Source organism: Danio aesculapii, chromosome 6, assembly GCF_903798145.1.
Source record: "Danio aesculapii chromosome 6, fDanAes4.1, whole genome shotgun sequence".
Lineage (NCBI taxonomy): Eukaryota > Metazoa > Chordata > Actinopteri > Cypriniformes > Danionidae > Danio > Danio aesculapii.
The window spans coordinates 61,616,416-61,635,996 of NC_079440.1; the positions used below are offsets into that span (position 1 = coordinate 61,616,416).

The 19,581-nt window shown below is 36.5% G+C and overlaps 1 protein-coding gene across 2 annotated transcripts in view; it reads right to left on the reverse strand.

Annotated features, from left to right (window-relative positions):
* Positions 1-1,066: 1,066 nt before the first annotated feature.
* The window catches only part of mars1 (methionyl-tRNA synthetase 1), a 44,023-nt gene continuing 25,508 nt past the window's right edge, over positions 1,067-19,581 (reverse strand). The window contains exons 16-22 of one of the 2 annotated variants that reach the window (XM_056460671.1): positions 17,162-17,293; positions 14,500-14,604; positions 12,286-12,481; positions 9,979-10,050; positions 6,215-6,241; positions 3,733-3,858; positions 1,067-1,447 (exon numbers count right to left, since the gene is read on the reverse strand). In XM_056460671.1, the coding sequence (XP_056316646.1) occupies positions 1,298-1,447; positions 3,733-3,858; positions 6,215-6,241; positions 9,979-10,050; positions 12,286-12,481; positions 14,500-14,604; positions 17,162-17,293 (808 nt within the window). In that variant the 3' untranslated portion in view covers positions 1,067-1,297. The remainder of the gene's footprint in view (positions 1,448-3,732; positions 3,859-6,214; positions 6,242-9,978; positions 10,051-12,285; positions 12,482-14,499; positions 14,605-17,161; positions 17,294-19,581) is intronic. The other variant, XM_056460672.1, reaches the window with a different exon arrangement.

A 19,581-nucleotide genomic window follows, 5' to 3' on the forward strand; every position in this document is an offset into this window, starting at 1 on the left:
AGTAACTATATTGTCAAATTACAGAAATGTTACGAATTAAAGACGGAGGATCTGCATTATAGTAACTATAGCGTCAAATTACAGAAATGTTACGAATTAAAGACGGAGGATCTGCATTATAGTAGCTATAGCGTCAAATTACAGAAATGTTACGAATTAAAGACGGAGATCTGCATTATAGTAGCTATAGCGTCAAATTACAGAAATTTTATGAATTAAAGACGGAGGATCTGCATTATAGTAGCTATAGCGTCAAATTACAGAAATTTTATGAATTAAAGACGGAGATCTGCATTATAGTAACTATATTGTCAAATTACAGAAATGTTACGAATTAAAGACGGAGGATCTGCATTATAGTAATATTATTATAACTACTATAGATAGCGACTCCCAATGCAAAAATAAAATCATCATGCAACTAGAAATATTCATTTTCTAAGTTGAATTCAGGGTGTTCTGACCGGTTTGCGCATTAGTTTTTCCGTTTTAAGCACCGACTTTTATTAAATGGACCCAAAGGTTAATCAGCTTTCTGTGTAATTGAAAGCTGATTGTAAAGGGAATGTGTCGAAACGGCAGAGCTGCAATAAAAGGCTTGTAGAAGGCTGATTGTATCTGTAATGATGATTGTAGGTGTTCGTGATGACGAAAGGGCTTCAGACGAGTGTAATAGATTAATAATAGCTCAGGACTGTTACTGCGTATGATTGTGTGAGCCACGCGTTTCTCTCTGCAGCTCACCATCAACCCGAGGCCTCTAACTGCGTGTGTGTGTGTGTGTGTGTGTGCGTGCGAGTGTGTGTGAGACGACGGCGATTCTGCTCTCACTTATTCCTCTTGACACTTTTTTTAGAACTAGCGGTTTATATCATACTCTCTGCCTCCATGCCTATTTTTCTATACGTGTATCACATGCATATGAAATCAGAATCATCAACACTTGTAAACTCATTGATATTGCATGCTGAATTATGTACTAGCGTAGCAGAACATTTTTATCTAGCCTTACTTAATACACATTTTGTTATTAAAAATTTTTCCAAAAAAAAAAAAGAACCAAAAGGAGTGTTGGTGACGTTTATTTCTTGTCTCTGTGTTTATTGAGTAAAATTAATTTGTGTCAGAGTAACAAAGCAGAAATATGAAACTGGGTAAACATTGATTTGATTGCTGGCTAAAAACGGCTGATTTAAAAAGGACTGGTTGCATTGGTTTAATATTTATAGGAGTGGATAAATAGTGCATTTTTCCCAGAAAATATTTCCAAAGATTTATTTCCATCCTCACGTTCACCTCATTTCTTCTTGGTTTTCTGCGCGGGCGGCTCCGGGGTCTTGCCCTCCGCAAGACAAAGTTGGGTTTTCAGATCTAATAATTTGGCCACTTCTACTCCGATAGCAGATTTTTCAGCTTTTTGTGCTTTCAGAGCTCGAACTTTTTCACCCTGAAACACAAAACACACTGATTAATAACCGCTAAACACTTAACCAAATATTTGCATTCGCGTACTACGGGAAAAAAATATAACCAAATATTATTATTAACGTCTAAATGGCGAAGAAATGAGTAAAAAATAAAAAATATAGATTTTTCAGCTTTGATTAATAACCACAAAACCGCTAAACATTTAATCAGATATTAGCATTCGCGTACGGTGGAAAAAAATGAAAACAATAATAAAATAAAATAACAACTAAATATAAGCGTTCGCTAACAACGGTGGAAAAATCTATCTATATATATATATATATTTCTGGACATTATTGTTTTTATTTATTATCATTATCACTGTTGCCATCATCATTTTTATTGTAACTCCCTTTGTTAAACATCAGTGATAAATGTTGCTATTAGATTAAAGTATACCTTATATTGGTAGGGGTTTATTGGATTTACTTTTACTTTATCTAATTGCTAAATGATAAAAAAATAATAATAAAATCAATATCTGTATTCGCATACGGCGGGAAAAATTATTTAACTTAATTATTTTAATAAAACGAGTGAAAAAAAGTGATATTTCTGGATTTTATTTATTATTGTTATCATCATCATCATCATCATTTTAACTCTACTGTTATTTAAAATATACGATAAATGTTTGACAAAATTAAAGTAAAGCTTATGTTGGTGGGTGTTTATTGCGTTTACTCTTCCTTTTATCTTGCTAACGGATTAAAACCCCAATATTTGTATTTGCGTATTGCAGGAAAATATTAAATTCAATTTTTAATTGACATGAGAGCAAAAAACTTGATATTTCTGGACATTCTTTATTTTATTTATTATTAGTATTCGTAGGAGTGGGAACATCATCATTTTTATTGTAACTGTTATTTAACATCAACAAAATTAAAGTATAGCTTATGTTGCTGGGTGTTTATTGCATTTACATTTACTTTTTTATCTTGCTAATTGATCAAAATAAATAATATGATCAATATTTGTATTTGCAAACGGCGGGATAAAATATTTCACTCAGTTTTTAAGAAATAGGAGTAATAAAAGTGATATTTCTGGACTTTCAGTTTATTATTCGTATCATCATTTTCATTGCAACTCTACATTTGTGGAAGCATTTATCGCTGATATCATTCAATAACAGTAGAGTTGCAATGGAAATGATGATACGAATAATAAATTAAATGAAAGTCCAGAAATATCACTTTTTTTTCTCACTCATTTTACTTCCAAATTAAGTGAAATATTTTATCCTGACGTATGTGAATGCTAATATTGATATTATTTTATCAATTAGCAAGATAAAAAAGTAAATGTAAATGCAATAAACACCCAGCAATATAAGCTATACTTTAATTTTGTCAAAATATTTGCAGTTGATGGTAAATGACAGTAGTTACAATGAAAACAATGATGATTATACTACTTATAATAAAAGAATGTCCAGAAATATCAAGTTTTTTGCTCTCATTTTATTTAAAAATGGAATTCAATATTTTCCTGCAATACGCAAATACAAATATTGATGTTTTAATCAGTTAGCAAGATCAAAAAAGGAAATGTAAACACAATAAACACCCACCAACATAAGCTATACTTTAATTTTGTGAAAACATTTATCGTTGATGTTTAATACAGGAAAATATTCCTTATGTTGGTGGATGTTTGTTGCATTTACTTTGACTTTTTTATCTTGTTAATTGATATCATATAAAAAAACAATAGAAGTATTTGCATGCGGCAGGAAAATAAAATAAAATATGAGCAAAAAAACGAGCTATTTCCAGACATTATTTGTTTATTATCATTTCCGTTGTAACTCTACATTTATTAAACTTTAATGACAAATGTTTTCGATTAGATTAAAATATGCCTCATGTTGGTGTGTGTTCCTTTTTTTAATCTTGCTAATTGCTAAAAAAGGAAAATCCCAATATTTATTATAGGTTTACAGTCTACATTCAAGTCATTCAAGTTAAACCCGATGTGTTTATGGGTCAAAAGATGGAAATTAAAGATCTTCAATACAAATTTTAGAACTTAAAATAATAAGTGTAACGTTTAATAAAAATACCACAACACATCAGTAAAACTATAATACACATCTAGTACATCAGAAACACTATAAACGCAGCTGCTAATCCCAGAAGCACCGTATGCAGATACTTGTGATGTATTAGGTTGAAATGTAAATATTAATGCATTGTTTTCATCTTTTTACTTATTAATTTGACTTGTGTGTGTGTGTGTGTGTGTGTGTGTTCATACTTGTTCTGCCACTAAAGCTGTGAGTTGTTTGGCTCTCTCTGGATCTGCATTTCCACTGGCAGGTGTGTGTTGTGCAGCTCCAGCGTTGGGTTTGCTCTCGACTGTAACGCTGCTGTTACTCGGAGTCTAGGAACAGAAAAATACATCTCTCAGGTCTTCAATTGATATATTGTGTGCAAGTAAAAAAAAAACCAATGCAAATAATGCCAAAATAATACATGCATTTATTTCAAAACAGCTACAATAATTCTTTCATATTAATAAAACGTGATGGATCCAAATGTTCAATTATGAACACAATATCCCACACGTGTGCTTGACAATTGAATCATTTATTAATGAATTTGTTTGAACAACACAAAATAGAGAAAGTGTGTTGGACAACTTAATATGCATTGATTGATGCATGTTTTTTAAATAAAAATGACAAGTTCAATAATTAAACTGGCAGTCTAGGAACAGAAAAATCCAAATATCAATATTTCAGATAAGAAATAAGGCGAATAAAATAATCTACAAAAACATGCATTCATTAGAAAACAGATCAATCATTTATATGCATGAATAAAATGCCATATTTATTAGTTAGATTAAGTTAGATAGTTTATTACGATGCATGTTTGAACAGCGATAGCTTAGTCAAATTAGAGAGTAGCAGGTTTTTATTATACCGACACAGAAATCAGACTTGACTATTTAATAATAATTACTGATGGATGCATTTGGTATTTTGGATAAAAGAATTGACGAATGTAATAATTAAAGGGAACTCTCAGTCTAGAAACAGAAATCTGCACACTTCAGTGTTTAAAACAGCAGATCTGATAGCACATGTGTGCAGTTTTAGTATAAAAAAATAATAAAGGACAAAAAAAATACATTTCTGCTTTCTTTTGCAATTATTTATCTACCAAAAAGCATGCATTCATTAGAAAACAGATCAAATAATGGCTAACTCTGTATTAAAATATCTCATTCAAAATAATCATCAATAAAATATAAATAAATGCACATTTTTATTTTTATATTTAACATTTTATTCCGAAACAGAAAGCGTGTTTAACAAATGAATAATTAATCTTTTCATGCATTTGTCTTTTTTATGCAGCAATGAAAAATTCATCGAGAATAAAAATATAAAATATAGAATAAGTTGAACTTGCTGGCTCAGTGGTTAGCACTGACGCTTCACAGAAAGAAGGTCGCTGGTTCGAGTCCCGACTGGGTCAGTTGGTGTTTCTGTGTGGAGTTTGCATGTTCTCTCCGTGTTGGTGTGGGTTTCCTCTGGGTGCCCCAGTTTCCCCCACAGTCCAAACACATGCGCTATAGGGGAACTGATGAACTAAAATGACCGTAATGTGTGTGAGAATGACTGTGTATGGGTGTTTCCCAGTACTGGGTTGCAGCTGGAAGGGCATCCGCTGTGTAAAACATATGCTGGAATAGTTGGCGGTTCATTCCGCTGTGGCGACCACTGATAAATAAGAGACAAAGCCGAAGGAAAATGAATGAATGAATGAACTTGGGAGTCTAGAACCGGAAAAATCTAGATATTTTGAGGGGTAAATGCAAATGAGACCACAAAAACACACACACATCTCTGAAAACAGATCGTTTAATTAATAACTTCACGATATAAATTGATTAATTACCAAACTTAGAGTGTAGCACGATTTTATGTTGGCTTACTGACACAAAAGACAGGCTTAATTTAATAATTATTAATTTTAATAATAATTATTATTTATTAATTATTAATGATCTGCTTTTTATATTTAGCATGAATAAACACGAATAATGTCATATTGAAATGGAACTCTCACAGTCTAGAAACAGAATATACTCATCTGTGTGTTTAAAACAGCTGATCTGATAGTTTATTATGTGCATTTAAGAAATAAAATAAAGCCAGAAACTCCTCCTCATGCATTCTTTTGAAAACAGACAGCTTAATAATTCTATATGATATAATGGAATAATTAATCAGCAGGAAACACCAAACATGCTGCTTTTATTTGAATGAAATGAACAATCTATTCAGCAAATATTTCAGTCATGCTCCTCTTTTATATTCACATTAATAAAATTAATAATACAATGATTTCATTATTAATAAAAACACACAAAAAGGAGATTAGTAATGTAGTTGTTAAGATAACACACACACACACACACACACACATGAAATCAGCAGTGCACACAGTATGAGTGAATGGAGTGTGAAATCAGGGCTGTTAAATCCAGATGAAAGGGAATGTGAAATGAGCTTGTTGTCTTTAAGATGTGTGTTTTCTGCTGTGTGCGCCCGACAGCACGCACACACACACACACACACACACTATTCTGAGTGTGTGAAAGACTGACAGCAGACGCTTTGATCCAGAGCTGCTGCTCTTTCAATATAGACATCATCACTGAATCCATTTCACAGTCCGCTATAGTGCGTACACACACACACACACACACACACACACACGTCTACCTTCAGTTCTGCGCTCTCCTCTTCTGGCTGAGAAAGAGCGACAAGTCAGAGAGAAAGAAAAAACATCATCACCACCACACACACACACACACACACACACACGCACACGCACACGCACACGCATGCACACACAAGCAAACACTAACTCACACACATTTTCTCTGACACAAACACTCTCACAAACGCACTCATACACACTCTGTGACACACCAAAACACACTCGCACATGTACGGTCTCTTACTGACACACACACTCACACTTTCTCTGCCACACAATTGCACTCACACACACTCTGTGACACACACATATTTTCTCTCTCACATGCTCATTCACTCACACACTTACTCAAACACACACACACACACACTCTCCACACAAATAAACACCATTTCTCACACACAAACGCACTCATACACACTGACACACAAAAACACTGTCTTACACGCATGCGCTCTCTTTCTGACACACAAACAATTACACTTTCTCTGACACACACACAAAACGTACTCATACACACTCTCTGACATATACTTTCTCACACAGTCACACACACACAGCCTCAAAATGACTCACACACACACTCTCAAACACTTTCACACACGGTCAGCCACTCACATTTACAAAACACTATCACATACACACACACACACGCACACACACACACACACCCACTCAGACACAATCTCACACGCTCTCTCACAGACACACACTCTTTCTTTTCCAACACACAAACGAACTCATACACACTCTCTAACACAAATACTCACACATTCTCATACATGCACTCATTCACACACACACTGCCTCAAAATCACTCATACACACTCTCAAACCACTTTCTTTCTCACACACACACACACGCTCATCCACTCACCTTTACAAACACTGTCACATACACACACACACACCTCCTCTCACATACATTTTCTCACTCATACACACACTCATTCTCTCAGACACTCTCAAAACACACACACACACGCTCAGACACTCACATTTACAAACACCCTCACACACACACACACACGCACACACACACACACACACACACACTCATTCTCTCAGACACTCTCAAAACACACACACACGCTCAGACATTCACATTTACAAACACGCTCACACACACCCTCACTCACACTCTCTCTCTCTCTTAAAAACACATGCTCACCTATTCAGACATAATCTCACACACCCTCTCTCACAGACACACACTCTTTCTTTCTAACACACACTCAATCTTACAGACACGTTCGCAACTTTTTTTTAACTTTTTGTCTCGCGCACAAACATTTAAAATAAAAGAATCATCACACACACACACACACACACACATACACACACACACACACACACAACAGTTCCAGGCTGATAACACACACACATCTCTGATATAGATCATCTCAAATGATTCAACTCAAAGTAAAGCAGGAGAATCAAGCATGAAGAAACAACTATTAAAACTGATCCCAGAGCATTAGAGGAGTGATTAGACGCTTATTTACAGCAGTTGTGTGTGGAGAAACCCAGCTGCACACACACACACACACACACACACACACACACGCACACGCACACGCACACGCACACGCACACGCACACGCACACACACGCACACGCACACGCGCACACACACGCGCACACACACGCGCACACACACACAACTCTAGAGACGCCAATTTACAGCTGAATATATGTGTTCTAAACACTATGATCAGCAGAAATGAGCACACCCCTGTTGAATATCAATAGTTTTATCCATTTCTCAGTGAATATAGATGATTTACGGTGCATTTAAATGTTTTATTAAATTATTCTAACCATTAACAGAAGAGTTTACACACTGAACATCTTCAACAACAGAAAGAAAATACATTTAAACTCAAAGAGTTATTGCAGAAACAGCTGTAAAGCGCATCATTTCAGCTCAATCTCCTCTTTTTTAGGTTTCTCTCGATTGTTTTGTTTAATAAAAGATTATTTATGATTTTGGTGTGTAGTAATGTTTGTTCTGTGATCTTCAGTGTTTGTCTTAGTTTAGTTGATCAGTTTGGTCTTTGGTACTGACTAATCTAATGTATCTGCACAGATATATCACTGTAGAGCGTCCTGGAGGAACTAGTACTGTAAAAGACAGATCTGTGAGCTCATTTATACTGAGCATTGAGTTATATATTAATCTTTACATGTAATAGATCTACATTTGTGTGTTAGAATTGTGTGTTTGAGTAAAACTAATTTTTTTTTGTATCAATTTGATGAAATTTCTTGCTAATGTTAAATAGTAAATTTATTTTGGGGGGAAAATGCAAGTTTTTCAGACATGTTTTTAATCATTTTTAGTCAGAAATCAATATTTAATTAGGAATAACCCTGATTATCAAAATCACAACTGGAAACATCAGGGGTTTTAATAAATTGTCATTATTTTGCAGTTAATGTTTTAACTGGAGATTTGAAAGAAATATTATCAAACCCTACAAGTATTAAGATTTTACTCAAACACATACCTTATAAATTACAGTAAATACAGTTTATATTACATATATTTGTCTTTGAGATAATATTATACTGTGATATCATTTTAGATGTGACCTTTACAATACATTTAATGCAAATGATTGATTTTTCTTTTAAGCCAAACATCATTAGAATATGAAGTAAAGCAGATAAATGAAGATATTTAGTACATTTTCTACTGTAAATATCAAACCTTCAGTATTGATTTGTAATATGCATAACTATAACGTAATTTGGAGAACTTAATAAGTGATTATCTCAATATTTAGACTTTGTTAACTCTAATATTACAGATTTGCAAACAGTTGTTTTTCAGCCGAATATTGTCCATCCTAACAAACATAAATGGAAAGATTATTTATTCAGTTTCCAGATGATGCATTCATCTCAGTTTTTGATAGTTTTCTTTTCTGTGTGTTTATGTGTACACACAGACACACACACACGCAATTCTTTTATGTGTCTATATACATACACACACATAAACATAATATTTAAGACATTTTAAACATTGGATATCTATTAATTTGTACTTATTTATATAGCGATTATTTAAAAATGAATAATTAATTCACATCATTCTGCCCCCACTCCCCATTTTTCTCAGCGTTTTAAATATAATAGGGTATATGCGGAGCTAGTGTTGTTCCCATGCTGCTAAACTTCCAGTAAAAGGTTAATGTGACTTTTTTCCATTTTATACGATTCCTTTTACAGCATGGATGTTGTAATGTAACTAAAATACAATCAGTTTAATAAACTTTAGCATACATTTAGTTGCTCAAGCGTAAAACGAGATGAAAAGCCGTTTACTCGCACGCGCCAGTCAGAATCGGCAGGCTAGCGCAGAAGCTCCATTGAATATACTGGGGTAAAATAAATGCTCGTATTATAAACACATGGCGGGGGGAAATGTAATTTAATGCAGTGCTTCTTGTATAATCTGAGACCCACTTTATATCAGATATCACTCAGCCTGTGGAGATCGCTGATTTATAAGGAAAACTGACCTTAAATGTGCCGATTTTGTAATGGCATACAGTTCACTGGAAGCGCTTAACCCAGGTTACTGGCAAATTAAAAGTCCTTCCGCATACTTCCACATATACCCTATTGTGGCTCATTATACTGACTTTTTGATGAGTTTTCAGGATTGTGTCGCTTCCATAAAGAGTTCTGTCCTAAAATAAATCTGATTTTTATCTTGTGCACAAGGCGCTGATTAATAATGCATGTCTTTACAAACCTGCAGTCCTCCGAATCTCTTCCTCAGAGCCTCGATCTGCTCGTTCTCCAGCTTTTGGAACAGGGGACTGACCTTTAGGAGAGGAAAACATAATTACAGAATTAAAGTAATCACAGCACTGACTGAACACTGTGTAAATCATTCACCCTGCTGTGAAATCAATCATCTTTAAATATTCCCCAAGTGCTGAGAGATTCTTAAACATAATCGTTTACTAACTCATTTCTAATAACAGCTTTATTTCTGTCTTTGTTATGATGATGGTGCGTCATTTAATTAATGCGTCATTTATATATATATATATATATATATATATATATATATATATATATATATAGATATATATATATATATATATATATATATATATATATATATATATATATATATATATACACATATACGCCGTTTTCTCCTCCACGTCTATCGTGGATCAGCTGTGATCACCGCTGCCGTTTATCAGCGTCATTCATTGGTGAACAGCACCAGAACGTTAGAGCCAATCGCAGCCCTTTCTGTTGACTGCTTGACCAATCATAGCGGTGTAAGAAATAACTCGCTAGACAAGGCTCAGAAAGCGAGCGGGATATTTATATTTTTTGTTTATTTGCTATAAATGCTCATGTTGTTCTGTGCATGTACTTGAGTTTTGAAAGGCACAGTTCATTTATCTGACTGTTTGCTTTAAAGGACAAAATTGTATTACAAATAGTAAAGGGTGGGCCATTTATATGAATACACCTTAATAACCTTATTGGGAATTTCACAAGAAAAACAAAGATGAGCTTGGTTTTAAACGAAACTTTATTCTTTCATGAGTTATTTACAATCCCCCCTCATATATACTAATGTGTCGAAAACAGGACGTTAATATCACCAACCATTCCCATTTTATTAAGGTGTCTCTATATAAATGACCTACCCTGTGAAAAACTATGTTTACACGTTTTAAAGAGCCCATATTATGGGTTTTTGAAAACGCCCTCCCATGTAGTGTCTAACACAGCTCTAAGTGAAGTGAAATATCGAGGCTTAAATCTGTAAGTGTACAGTGTTTAAAACTATTGATTCATCTATAAAAGAGTCGACTCATAGTGCTTCAAACGAGTCGTCTTGATAACGAGTCATTAGGTGTTTCGCGATGACGCGGCTACGAAACACAAGCCTCGCCAGTAGTTACGCGCGCAAACCAGGGAGATTTGAAACCTGCGGCCCCGCCCACTAACACAGAAAAAACACTAGACACACACACACACAGACGCCGCCGGTCGAATGAAGTCACGCTGTGCTCAGATGGATAATATTGACAGTCTCTACCCAAAGATGAAACTGTGAAGAGTCAGTGGTTGAGGATTATTCACTAGTGTAAGTAAGTGCGATTAAAATTGTTGCCTCGTTTACTCTAGCTTGCAAATTATGTATTTATTGTGTTTTGTTACTTGTTAACCTGGTACAGTACATGCGGTTACTCTTTATATTCTCTTATCGTATGTAAGCTACGCTGAAAACGCGACGCGTGCCGCTTTGTTTACGGATTTAACGTTAAAGGCTTTTGTGAGCTCGCGTTCCACTGCCGCTTGTCGTTGCTATGGCCATCGTAAGCTAGGAGACAGGAGACTCGTGTCGATCTCCCTAGTTCTGAGGAGGAGCGTGATGTTTGTGTGTGTGTGTGTGCGTGCGTGCGTGCGTGAGAAAAAGAGCAGGTCGAGTGTGTGACGGCTAGGAGACAGGAGACTCGCGTCGCTCTCCCTAGTTCTTCTGAGGAGCGTTGTGTGTGTGTGTGTGTGTGTGTGAGAGAGAGAGAGAGAGAGAAAAAGAGCAGGTAGAGTGTGTGACGGCTAGGACAGAGATATTAAACTGAACCGAATCAAGGGCATGATAATCGTAACCGAACCAAACGGTGAGACCAGTGTAGGGTCACACCTCTAGTTGTCCCTCTTCTCACCAGGGAAAACCACCAACAATAAAGAATACATAATAATAATAATAACAATAATAATAATAATAATAATAATAATAATAATAATAATAAGTCATGGCATTGCAATCAAAAAACATTGTTATAACTGAAGTCAATGGGGCAAAAACAGCCGCCAACCTAACCAAAGGGGAGTCAAATTCCAAAGCATTTTCCCAAAATTAGAGTTACAATAAGATTTATCAGCAAAACTCCCCACATTTACTGAAACGGAGAGAAAGCTGTGGCCGAATTAAGACTCAAAATCAGCTCAGAGTGGATGACAACAACCTAACAGCACACAAGGGTTAGGCGTATCTGAGGTGTGTGTGTGTGTGTGTTTGCTGTACCGTGCCGATGCAGTGTCCAGCGGGCAGCGTGCAGATGAAGGCCCCGGGGCCGCTCAGCATGGCTCTGCTGCTGGACTCTGGAGCCTGGAGCTGAGAGCGGATGTTGAGACTCACTGTGGGCATGAAGGGCTCCAGCACAGCAGCCAGCAGACACGCCACATTCACTGACACACCTGTCACAGTCCCCGCACGACACCTGAACACACACATTATAGAGCACAATATATATGATGTTTTCTGTGTGTGTGTTAGTGCATGTGTGTGTCTGAGCATCTATGTGTGTGTCTGTGGATGTGTGTTAGTTTAAGTGCTCATTCTCACAGCATTAACCCTCCTGTTGAAAAACTACGAGTCAAAATGAGCATTTTAACAGCAGAGAAAAAAAACTAAGCAAGGTTTTAGTGTGTGTTTGTGCGCGTTTTGATGGTGTTTGTACATGTGAGTGTGCATTTGTCAGGGCTTAACAATGAGGACTGCTCGATCGGGTCAGTGCTGCCTTGTCACTAAAGTTTAATTTAGCTCCAGCTGTTTGTCAACTGCTTAAAGGAGGTCGCACACCGGATATCAGATGGCAGAAATATGAACAGTGCCATGCATTTTAGACTTGTAAACATAGCCTAGAGATGTCCATCAGGGTACACAAACCGGCATCGCATAAAATTGTAGCCGTGCGACCCGTTTTTACTACAAAATGTTCATGGCATGCGCAGATTTAGGATCTTTAGTATCTTTGCATGTCCTACGCTGTTTCAGCCTCGCTGCAAACTCAGCACCATGGGAGGTAGGGCGTTCTCTGTCCGTGCCCCCAAACTGTGGCATGCTCCTCCCACTGACATTAGGAATGCCGGTTCATTGGACGCTTTTAAAAAGCTACTTAAAACTCATCTTTTTAGGACTGTTTTTAATTTACATTTAGTCATTTAGCAGACGCTTTTATCCAAAGCGACTTACAAATGAGGACAAGGAAGCAATTTACACATCTATAAGAGCAGCAGTGAACAAGTGCTATAGGCAAGTTTCAGGTGTGTAAAGTCTAAGAAGCAAAGCATTAGTAATTAGAGAGTACAGCGAGTGGTATAGCCAGAGAGGCAGTTACAGATTAGGAAGGAAAGTGGAGACTAAACAGTTGAGTTTTTAGTCGTTTCTTGAAGACAGCAAGTGACTCTGCTGTTCTGATGTAGTTAGGGAGTTCATTCCACCAACTGGGCAGATTGAATGTGAGAGTTCGGGAAAGTGATTTCTTCCCTCTTAGGGATGGAACAACGAGGCGACGTTCATTCACAGAACGCAAGTTTCTGGAGGGCACATATATCTGCAGAAGTGAGAGCAGATATGAAGGAGCCAAGCTAGAGGTCACTTTGTAAGCAAACATCAGAGCTTTGAATTTGATGCGGGCAGCAACTGGAAGCCAGTGCAAACGGGTGAGTAGCGGAGTGACATGCTCTTTTGGGTTCATCAAAGACCACTCGTGCTGCTGCGTTCTGAAGCAGCTGAAGAGGTTTGATAGAGTTAGCTGGAAGCCCGGCTAGCAGAGAGTTGCAATAGTCCAGTTTGGAGAGAACAAGAGCTTGAACAATGAGTTGAGCTGTATGTTCAGATAGGAAGGGTCGGACCTTTCTGATGTTGTAGAGTGCGAATCTGCAAGATCGAGCAGTTCTAGAAATGATATGAATAATAATAATGAATAATAAATGATTATTAATGATATTTTTATTCTTTTATTCTGACTGTGTTTTCTATTGTATTTTTTTATTGTTTACTGTGCTTTGTTGTTTTTACTTTTTTGCAAGCGCTTTGGGTTTTAGAAAAGCGCGTTATAAATTAAATATATTATTATTATTATTATGTTTATAAATGTGTTGAAATGTGTTCTCTCCATTAAACAGAAATTAGGGAAAAAATAAACAGGGGGGCTAATATTTTTTTAATTCTCAGTTGTATTTAAAGTTATGCTGAATAAAACGTGTTCGTATACAGTTATGTTTGTCTTTTAACACATTATTTAAAAGTAGGTGGCTAAGAAATGGCTGTTCACTTATTTTGGCAGGGCAAGTAAAAATCTAATCTGGCTGATCGGCATGTGTGTGTGTGCTTGTCTGTGCATTTATGTGTGTGTGTGTGTGTGTGTTTTGTGCATGTATCCGTTACTGCATGTGTGTGCATCTTGGTGCCTTTATGCATGTCTGTGTTTTATGTGCATGTGTGTGTATTCACCGGTCCTCGTCTCCTCCTTTAATCTTCTTCCAGGGCTCGTTCAGCTGGATGTACTGATTACCGTGACGAGACATGTTGAGGATGCACTTCAGCGCGTCTCGAATCCTAAACACACACACACACACACACACACACGGTTAACCACCACCATCATATCACATAAACACTTCATCATACAGTCGTCACACAATTGAGGCTGCCGGGATTCACTTATTAATCCATTACAACTTCAGATGTTGATCACGAGATTTTAAACCAACATTTACACAAATCTAACATCTACAGACCAATAAACAATGCTGAAATATCACAGAGCTGAGGAAAAAATACTGGAATATTATTACAGGCTGGAAATCATTCATCAGTCTAATAAAGGTTATTTGTACAATAAAATGTGCTCGGTTTAATTCATTAAAGTTATATATAGACCCACAATAGACCCACAGACCTTTCTCTATAAATAAAGTATAATTATGGAAACTGTGTTCATCATAACTGAAAGCTACGCCATGTTTGCTGGCCTCACGCATCACGCAACCGTCACCTTAAAGAGTTAAACAAATAACGCACAGCACTACTACAGTTACAGAAAAGTTTGCGCTGTTATAATTCACTTACCTTTTAACATGTTTTGGTGTGATTATAACCCGCTATTAAAATAAACGACTGAATGTATTGAATGAAAAGCTGTAATGTAGCTGTGGTGGGATGAATTTTGATGTGGCGCCCCACCATGGAAGAATGAATGTAGCGGAAACCATGTGTGTATATATATATATATATATATGTATGAAGAGTTCAGATGCAAAAACCTCTAAATGCCATCTGAAATTTCCCTCGAAAACAAACATTTATCTCAGCCTCTTTTGTTTATGTTGAGATATTTCACTTTAAAAACCAGGAAAAGGACTTATTATTTGCCATAAAAGTGATATTACTGAACATACACACAAGAGCCTGATAAAATACTCATTTTAGAGGAAAATTTAGACGGCATTTAGATGTTTTTGCATGTATTTATACATGTTATATTGGGGGTTGAACAACTTAAAGAATGCTTAAGTGGATTTAAAGCACTATATTTATATTAAGTTACATTACTGATGCTGTTAAAGGAACATTATGAAAACAGTCTCATAAATCTTGCACCAGAAGATTAATTGTGGCTGAAAAACAGTCGCTGTGCATAAAGCTCATTGTCATCATATCGATCAGCTTTTTTTGTGTGTTTTTGCAATGTTATTTGATGTGGTTTTAACATGAAGATACCCAACTGGGTTATCTTTCACAGGTTTAATCAGAACTGAAGACAAATATGAAGAAAGCTCTGGGAGAAAGAGTTACAGGGCTTTTGCAGGTTTCTTCAAGTCAAATTTAAGACTTTAAACACCCTTTTAAGAACATTATGAATTAAATTTTAGACTTATACAGGGATAAACAATAAAGCTTTTTTAATGGCCCAGTTGAAAAGAAATCCAATGTAGTTATTTCTTATTCGCATACATTAATGCATCAAAACAAGAACACTTTTCAACATAGTTTCATGTTTAAATGACTCGTCTAACAGTGTTAAAAGTATATTCATCATGGAGACAATTACATGAATAATCAAACATGTAAATCTGTTGGCTTTTGGAGAATAACTCCTACTCGAGCTATTAGGAATGTAACGATTCACCTGACTCACGATTCGATACCCGATACTAATCTCACGATTCAGTCACGACTTTTTTAACACAATTATGCTAAACTCATTTAAGGTGCACATTTTGCTGCACATTTTTGCTAAATAATTTATTTTTTGCCATAACTAAACTGCTATTTTAATAACAAATAAAGAAGACTTATTAATATAAGCAAACTAAAACTGTGACTGTGCTGGGATTTGACTTTTTTCAAAAGAAATATCAGCATATCTCTGTTTTCTGGCACAAGCTGAGGTCACGTTTACAGTGTCTCCTGCTGATGAGAAAACTCTTTGACTGGTGACTGAGGGGACTGGTGTGGAGAGGAAAGCCTTTTCTAAAGCAGAGAGGTGTACAGAGGTGGTCCTCTGCTACAGGGGAATGGTGTAAACTACTGATTATAAAATGACTAATTATACAGTAGAGACAGGAGTTGAAGGTGAATAATTATTATTACTTGTATAATTAATTAGTATAAGTATCAGTGTGATAGACTTAAGAGATCATCTTAAGCAGTTTTAAATATTCCATAATAATAATAAGCTAATTATTAAAATATGCATAGCTAATGTGACAAGGAGGAGAGGGTAAAAATAATCCCGCTTACCTCTGTAAATAGTTTTGTATTAAAGGAAGATCATGTAGGATATATTATTGCTCTGTTATTATCATGAGGAATTGTGTAACTGCTTTTATTTCTCTATAAATGTCTAACAGATGCTGTGAATTGCATCTCTCTGCAATCAAAAAATGTATAAAAAATGATTGATGTGGATTGTTGGTCATTGGGTGGATTTTGGCCAGACATGCACATGTATAGAGTAAAATGAAGACCAGTTTAAAATCATTTCAGACCTACAACACAATATTTCAGTCAATTTAAATTTGTTTTTTAAAATGTAAGACATTACGACCCCCGTGCACACCCTGAGCTAATTAAACCTATTTATAAATGAATTGCATTGTGGGAAACAGACCTGACTTTGTCCAGCAGCTGGATGTACTGCTTGAGCTCCCAGCAGACCTGAGCGATGAGCCGCTTATCGTCATCATTCAGGAGCATCTCAGGTACACGACCGTCAAAAAACTTGCTCACAAACATCCCAGCCCTGAAAACAGCACGAAACGACATCAATGAGGAGAACTAGGAACTATAATGATGTACACTGTTCGTCCTGAGGGTCAAAACTGATCCGCTTTCACTAAACATCTAAACTAAAGCAGATCAAATCTATTTTAGATCCTCAAATCTATTTTGCATGACGAAACAAGCTCACCTTCATCTCAAAATGTTTTTCCTCATGTTGGGGATAATTTTAGAAAGACGCCAAATTTCAATTTTGGACCCCAGGGTATATGCAGGAGTCCTAAAGGTAATTTCAATACTTTTTAAAGGCTTTTAAAAGACCTTCTCAGAATATTTAAGACCTCGTCGACACTTCCAAGTTCTAATCAGTATATAGGGATTATCATGCCGTCGATTCGGTTCAATTCGATATCTCGGTGCATTGATGATGCTTTCCATTCACAGTTTTATATTTTCTTCACAGCACAGTAATTGTTGTATTGCTGCTTGTATAGCAAATAAACAAATATAAATATCCTGCTCGCTTTCTGAGCCTTGTCTAGAAAGCCCTTTCTTGCACCCCTTTGATTGGTCACACGCTCAACTGAAAGGGCTGCCATTGGCTCTACGGGCTGGTGCTCTTCACAGATGTGTAAAGCCTGGTTTAAACACAGATAACCTGCAGCGGCGATCACAGCTGAATCCATGATAGACGCGGTGGAGAAAACTCTGTAGTATCACTGTAATAGCCGAGAGGAGAGGAAAAGTCACGCTCAGCAGGTCAAATGGGCCACAGTGAGAGAGAGAGAGAGATGGAGTACTTTCCTTCTCTTAATCGCAATGAAATGGGGGCTTCTGCTGTAAGTGTCATTGAAAGACTGTTTTGTGCACAGTTACAGCATTTTTAAGTAGTTGGAGTGTTGTAAATACTCGCGCTCGCCTCCTTCGCCATAGTAGGCTACGACGACCGTGCATATGAGATAAATGACGTCAGTACATAATAACCGGTTATGATTATTACTGAACCGATACCGAAATGTCCACGTCTGCATTGCGGTGCACCGAAGAAACAATTAATTTTAACACCCCTAAAAATTAATATATCTAAGCTTTTTTGGAGTCAAACACATAGACTGTAAAATATATGGACGGAGTATCCGTGACGTCACCCATAGGTTTCTGAAGAGCGCAAAAGAAGCTACAAGTAGGCGTGGCCAACCGTCGCCATTTTGTTTGCGCGTCATCGCACTCACGGCGGGATACCAAACAAGGGCAAAGAGGCGGAGAGTGGGCGGAGCTACAGACGCCTGCTGGAACTCTGCTTAGACCTGGCAGACAGACTTTACTTTGGGAGAAACGCTTGATACTTCATTACCTGCGACTCGTTTGTGTTCTGACCACATGTGCTTGGCTGTACACTATATCAATAAAGTGTTTAGACTTTTAAAAACACTGTAGTAAAACACTGAGCCACTAAACATTGCTCTTATGACGTTTTTCTACAGGAGGAAAACGCGAATGACTTCCAAACACTTCAATTATAGTGTGTGTTAGTAAATGCAGGACTATTGATGAACTCCAGCATAACACTGTATGATAACGCTTCAGATCACTGATCTAGAGCCTACAGCTAATCAATCTGACAGATTCTGGAGTGCTTTACGGGTCTAAAGAAAAATATTAATGATAAATGATCTTAAATAAAACAAATACATTTATAGAGATGGTGTATAAGTATATAACTTTACTCACATGGGAAACGGAGGCCACGTGAATGGTTTGTGAGCACAATTAAATGCACACAGCATCCCATATCATCTGATAATTGTAAGAAATAAGTCCAAAAGGCAGCTGACTGTGTAAAGCCACATAAAACAACACAAAAATACGATGAATATGCCGAGATCAGTGGCTAATCTGCCGGATTCAGCTGAGGTGAAGTGACGGCGACCAGCGAGACCTAGCTGTCACTCAAGTGGCCACGCCCTTAATTATGCAAACTTAATATAACCTAATATAAAGGAAATGGATGAGTTATAAAAAAATTCACCCCCCTCACAGTTGTCATGGAGGGTAATAATAGCTATATGAACCCAAATCGTTCTTTGTACCAGGCTGTAAACACATGTTTTTCTGCTGTAAAGTTGGCCATTCTAACAGTGGGCTCAATTAAAATTTGCTCTATTATGGAGCCAGGACTAGCGGAATTTTGATGAATTGCAGTTTCAGTTACTTCCGTATTGGCTTCCCGAGGGAGAGCGGGAGGTTGCCGCTTGGTCAAACACTTAAAACACAATTTAAGACCACGTAAAAACACAATTTAATACCTTT